Source organism: Quercus suber, unplaced genomic scaffold (assembly GCF_002906115.3).
Source record: "Quercus suber isolate HL8 unplaced genomic scaffold, Cork oak 2.0 scaffold_209, whole genome shotgun sequence".
NCBI lineage: Eukaryota > Viridiplantae > Streptophyta > Magnoliopsida > Fagales > Fagaceae > Quercus > Quercus suber.
This window is the reverse complement of record NW_027069667.1, coordinates 1018626-1025138: the sequence shown is the minus strand read 5'-3', so window position 1 is coordinate 1025138 and position 6513 is coordinate 1018626. Positions and strand designations below refer to the sequence as shown.

Genomic DNA, 6513 nt, shown 5'->3' with positions numbered 1-6513 from the left:
TTTAGCTATCCAGCCAGACCAGATGAGCAAATATTCAATGGATTTTCGCTTTATATCCCTGGTGGCACAACTGCAGCTTTAGTTGGACACAGCGGAAGTGGGAAGTCAACAGTGATCAGTCTCATAGAGAGATTCTATGACCCACAAGTTGGCGAAGTTCTTATAGATGGCATTAACCTCAAAGAGTTTCAGCTTAAATGGATTAGGTGGAAAATCGGCCTTGTCAGCCAAGAACCTCTATTGTTTGGCTCCAGCATTAAGGATAATATTGCATACGGAAAAGATGGTGCAGCTATTGAAGAGATAAGAGCAGCTGCTGAACTTGCAAATGCTGCTAAGTTTATTGATAAATTGCCACAGGTTCTAATTTTCAAACAACTTAATTAGTCTTTGAAAGTTAAGACCTTGCCTTCATCTACAAAGTAAATAAATAAATAAAAATGTAAACTTACTTTGAATCTCACTTCCAGGGACTAGATACCATGGTTGGTGAACATGGAACACAGCTGTCTGGTGGACAGAAGCAGAGGATTGCCATAGCTAGAGCAATTCTGAAAGACCCACGAATATTACTTCTGGATGAAGCTACAAGTGCACTTGACACAGAATCTGAGAGGGTAGTGCAAGAGGCATTGGACAGGATAATGGTCAACCGAACAACTGTTATTGTTGCCCATCGTTTAAGCACGGTGAGGAATGCTGATATGATTGCAGTCATTCACAAAGGAAAATTGGTTGAAAAAGGTATCTTATAGCCATACCATACTCTTTTTACTTGTTAGCATGTAGAGCAGATATCATGTATGCATGGTGCATCCAACCTGGTAGTTAGATCTTTGGTAGCCTAGGTTGCTGTCTTGTTGAGTGCATTGTGTACAAATGGTGTAACATGAATGTTTGGTTTGCATCCATTGTTTTGTGATCAAAGTTCAATTTTTCAAAATTCCTACTTTTTTCCAAATAATCCGATAGTTGGAAAATTTGTCTTTTGGTACAACAGAGCACTTTTTTTTAATCAAATTTGTTTTTCTGATCTCCAGTTTTAGTAATGACCTTTCCAGATTAACTCTAGAACCTTGAATCAATCTTTCTCTTAAATAATTTGTGTTATTTTTTTCCCAAACAATAGAATGACTTTAAACGTCACAAATCCCACACCCACAATAATTTGAAACCTAAACCGTCACCTTCAAAAGGAGGGAAAATACCTCTAGAGGACAAGATCATTGGTTGCAGCTAATAAATATTACAACCCTGTTTTCTCTCTGTGGTGTGATAGATATGGAGATAAACATTTCATAATGTATTTTGCAATTGATCAGGCTCGCACTCAGAACTACTCAAGGATCCTGATGGAGCATATTCTCAGCTTATACGCTTGCAAGAAGCAAATAAGGTGTCAAAACAAGATGTAAATGACCAAAACAAATCTGAAATTACTGTGGAATCTTTTAGACAGTCAAGTAAAAGAAAGGCAATCCTAAGATCCATAAGTAGGGGATCATCTGAATTGAGAAATAGCAGCAGCCGCTCACTCTCTCTTGCATTTGGCTTACCCACAGGACTTAACATCACTGATGCTGCAACAGAAGAACCAGATAGCCCTTCAGTTGCACAGGAACAAGCTCCAGAAGTCTCACTACATCGCCTTGCCTACCTCAACAAGCCAGAGATTCCAGTGGTTCTAATTGGAACAGTAGCATCAAGCATAAGTGGTGTGATACTTCCAATTTATAGTATACTAGCCTCTGGTGTAATCAAAACGTTCTATGAAAAACCTCATGAACTAAGAAAGGATTCAAAATTTTGGGCTCTAATGTTTCTAGTCCTTGGGCTGGTATCACTTCTGACAAATCCAATGCAATCATACTTTTTTGCTCTGGCTGGGAGTAAGTTAATTGAACGCATCAGATCAATGTGTTTTGAAAAGGTGGTTCACATGGAGGTTGGTTGGTTCGATGAGCCTGAGAACTCAAGTGGCATTATTGGTGCAAAGCTCTCATCAGATGCAGCTAAAGTGCGCACCCTAGTTGGCGATGCACTAGCTCAAATGGTTCAAGATATTGTGACCATGATTACAGCTTTGGTCATCGCTTTTTTTGCTAGTTGGGAGTTGGCTTTTATTATCCTTTCACTGGTTCCTCTCCTTGGTGTCAATGACTATGTTCAACAAAGGTTCATGAAAGGATTTAGTGCAAATTCAGTGGTATGCTCTAAAACTAATAACCTGGTTTTTGTGACTGCAGCATAACACTCACACTGAATTTGAAGGGAGAAAAATGAAGACATCTATCTTTTTCAAGTTTCAGAAAATAAAATTTTCTAATTGATTTCCTAAATTTATTTATAGTTTTTGAGCTATTTATCAAGATATAAACTTAAATGGTTGCAGAAAATGTATGAGGAAGCAAGCCAAATAGCTAATGATGCTGTTGGGGGAATAAGAATTGTTGCTTCTTTCTGTGCTGAAGAGAAGGTGATGCAATTATATGAAGAGAAATGTCGAGGCCCTATGAAGGCAGGCATAAAGCAAGCCTTGATTAGTGGATTAGGATTTGGGATATCTTTCTTCTTACTGTATAATGTCAATGCCATCAGTTTCTATGCTGGAGGTTGTCTCGTTCAGAATGGCAAAACAACATTCACATCTGTTTTCAAAGTAAATAATCATTCCATATCCATCATTCTTTTCCAGATTTTGCAACTTTCAGCAAAAATCTAACAAAATTATCTACCAAATTATTATTTAGTTATACTTTTTTGACAAGTATATCTGGTTTGCAGGTTTTCTTTGCTTTGACCACAGCAGCTTCAGCTCTTAGTAAATCAAGTTCCTTTTTTAAAGATTTTCATAGAGCCAAGACTGCTGCTGCTTCCATATTTGCAATAGTAGACCGCAAATCAAAGATAGACCCAAGTGATGAGTCTGGGATGACATTGGATAATATCAAGGGAGAGATTAAGCTTTGTCATGTAAGCTTTAAGTACCCATCTAGGCCAGATATTCAAATTTTCAAGGACCTCCACTTGACTATTCGTGCGGGTAAGGTAAACTAAAGTTCTCAAAATCATGTATTAAAATCCATTGTTTTCTGCAACTGGTCCATTGATCAAGTTTATATTATATTTGTATGAATCTCTTCTTTCACTTGCAGACAATTGCCTTGATAGGAGAAAGTGGGAGTGGAAAATCCACAGTGATATCATTATTGGAAAGATTTTATGATCCTGATTCAGGTCATATTATACTTGATGGAATTGATATTCGAAAGTTACAATTAAAGTGGCTGAGGCAGCAAATGGGCCTTGTGAGCCAAGAACCAGCTTTATTCAATGAAACCATCCGTGCCAACATTGCATATGGAAAGGGAGAAAATGTAACTGAGGCAGAGATTTTAGCAGTATCAGAATTGGCCAATGCCCACAGGTTCATTAGTGGCTTACAACAGGTTGGAACCATGCAAAGCTTTTCTAAATTCATCTTATAAGCATTTTGTGTCGATATTTAGACACTAAACCAAGGCATGTAATTGAGTAACTGTACAATAAAATTGAACCACTCTTATGTGAAATTTATGTTGGATAAAAAAAGTTTCAAATGTTTCTACATTGAATTTTATTTCTTCTTAACTTGCAAAATGTAGGGTTATGATACTATAGTTGGAGAACGAGGAGTCCAATTGTCAGGTGGGCAAAAGCAACGTATAGCCATTGCACGGGCAATAATTAAAAATCCGAAGATATTACTACTAGATGAAGCCACCAGTGCACTAGATGCTGAGTCTGAGAGAGTGGTTCAAGATGCCTTGGACCGAGTCATGGTTAACCGAACTACAGTTATGGTAGCCCATCGACTATCCACAATCAAGAATGCAGATTTAATTGTAGTGGTTAGAAATGGAATCATTGTAGAGAAAGGAAAACATGAGGCTTTGATTAAAATCAAGGATGGCTTCTATTCCTCCTTGGTTGCAATTCACATGAGTGCTTCAACTGCTTAGGCTTCAGTAATCCATTAGATCCAGAAAGAACTTACCATGTACTAAAGAACATCAGTGTTCTAAATAAGGATACAGCTTGATTGGCTTGTGGATAAACTATCGTGCTTTATGAAGCATAGAAGTATGGCTGTATGGGGCTCAAAAGATGATTTTTTTTTTTTTTTTGGGAATCAAAAAGATGACAAGATCATGGAAATGTAAGAGCTTCATTTTGGCTGGTCCAACGGAGAACAATAAAGCTCGTTCTTACAAAATTTTCTCATTCATCTTCTTGACGAGGAAAATCTTTTATCCATTTATGAATTTATTGCCCTGAAGAAAAGAAAAATGAAAAAATAAAAAATAAAATTCCAAAAGCTTGAAGGGATATATGCATAGGTGGAGCTAGTTACCAAACTCTGCGCTCTCCTGACGATTTTATATATATATATATATATATATTCATATTTTATTAATGTCTTATATAGGGCTAACATTAAACAGATTTAAATTCTTATATATCTTATATCATTCATGTTGGTACTTCTACATATGAAAGGAATAAATAATTCAATCAAATTCTGTGATGGTTAGGTCCACTTTTTCTTTTTTTTCTTTCTTTTTTCTTGATTGAGAGAGCATTTGTAGTGATACTGAGGGGATCAAAAATCAAGAGAAGCGAGTTATTTATAAGCCAAAAATTCGCTAGATCCAATCTCCTCCGTTAGAACATTTGAAATCCATTATTTTGAGATTTCCAAATACCGAAGATATTACTACTAGATGAAGCCACCAGTGCACTAGATGCTGAGTCTGAGAGAGTGGTTCAAGATGCCTTGGACCGAGTCATGGTTAACCGAACTACAGTTATGGTAGCCCATCGACTATCCACAATCAAGAATGCAGATTTAATTGTAGTGGTTAGAAATGGAATCATTGTAGAGAAAGGAAAACATGAGGCTTTGATTAAAATCAAGGATGGCTTCTATTCCTCCTTGGTTGCAATTCACATGAGTGCTTCAACTGCTTAGGCTTCAGTAATCCATTAGATCAAGAAAGAACTTACCATGTACTAAAGAACATCAGTGTTCTAAATAAGGATACAGCTTGATTGGCTTGTAGATAAACTATCGTGCTTTACGAAGCATAGAAGTATGGCTGTATGGGGCTCAAAAGATGATTTTTTTTTTTTTTTTTGGGAATCAAAAAGATGACAAGATCATGGAAATGTAAGAGCTTCATTTTGGCTGGTCCAACGGAGAACAATAAAGCTCGTTCTTACAAAATTTTCTCATTCATCTTCTTGACGAGGAAAATCTTTTATCCATTTATGAATTTATTGCCCTGAAGAAAAGAAAAATGAAAAAATAAAAATAAAAAAATTTCCAAAAGCTTGAAGGGATATATGCATAGGTGGAATAAATAATTCAATCAAATTCTGTGATGGTTAGGTCCACTTTTTCTTTTTCTCTTGTTTGAGGGAGCATTTGTAGTGATACTGAGGGGGTCAAAAATCAAGAGAAGCGAGTTATTTATAAGCCAAAAATTCGCTAGATCCAATCTCCTCCGTTAGAACATTTGAAATCCATTATTTTGAGATTTCCAAATCCTTCCAATCAATCTAGCGTTGATTTTTGTACCAAAAGGTAGAAATTCACAGATTTCTACAGATGAACTATAATGGTCTAACTAGAGGCCATTAAGCAGTGCCCCAGCTCATGATTGAGCTCAATTGATGAGACTTAGTAGTATTTAGTATTTACTAGTTAGATAATTTCATCTTTGGGAAAATGAATGAGTTAAACCAAAAGAAATTGGATGAAATTTTTTTTGTCACCAAGTCAATAAAATGAATGAGTTAAACCAAAAGAAATTGGATGAAATTTTTTTTGTCACCAAGTCAACAATTGACTTGGTGACAAAGTGGCAAACCAATGTGAAGATTCCTTCTTGTTGGTTGATTATTCGGCCGAGACCAATTGGCTAAAAAAACAGACAAACTATGGTGTTAAAGTGTTAACGACAATCATTCCAGCCCAGTTGACTTGGTGACAAAGTGGCAAACCAATGTGAAGATGTTGATTATTCGGCCGAGACCAATTGGCTAAAAATACAGACAATCTATAGTGTTAAAGTGTCAACGGCAATCATTCCAGCCCAGCAGTAATCCATAAATCAACTCAATTGCATTCACGTCTGCCATTACGGCTGCAGCCAATAATAAAATTTTAAAAAGCAAAAATCTTTCAAGAGATATATTTCCAGATTTGACTATCATAATTCAAAGATTTTATTCTCTTTCACCGGTTACTTTTTTTTTTAACTTTCAAATTGTTTTCTAAAATTTGGTGATTTATTAGGATTCAAAATTCTTTGTAAATCTTTGTAAAAATTATATAAGGAATTTATCTACACATGAAATAAATATAGCACAGAATATCAAAGACAAATCTTTAAGAAGGGAACCTCCTCCATCGCCATTTTTTTTTGGCTTTGGATCATCCAACGGTTAAATACAAAACAACAATTGAGT

At 35.9% G+C, this 6513-nt stretch overlaps 1 protein-coding gene across 1 annotated transcript in view; it reads left to right on the top strand.

Annotated features, from left to right (window-relative positions):
* LOC136070103 (ABC transporter B family member 21-like) overlaps positions 1-4001 on the top strand; it is a 17396-nt gene extending 13395 nt beyond the window's left edge. The window contains exons 2-9 of the mRNA XM_065779491.1: positions 6-360; positions 471-744; positions 1323-1411; positions 1460-2206; positions 2393-2659; positions 2785-3048; positions 3156-3449; positions 3645-4001. Coding sequence (XP_065635563.1) covers positions 6-360; positions 471-744; positions 1323-1411; positions 1460-2206; positions 2393-2659; positions 2785-3048; positions 3156-3449; positions 3645-4001 — 2647 coding nt within the window. The remainder of the gene's footprint in view (positions 1-5; positions 361-470; positions 745-1322; positions 1412-1459; positions 2207-2392; positions 2660-2784; positions 3049-3155; positions 3450-3644) is intronic.
* The last annotated feature ends 2512 nt before the right edge of the window (positions 4002-6513 follow it).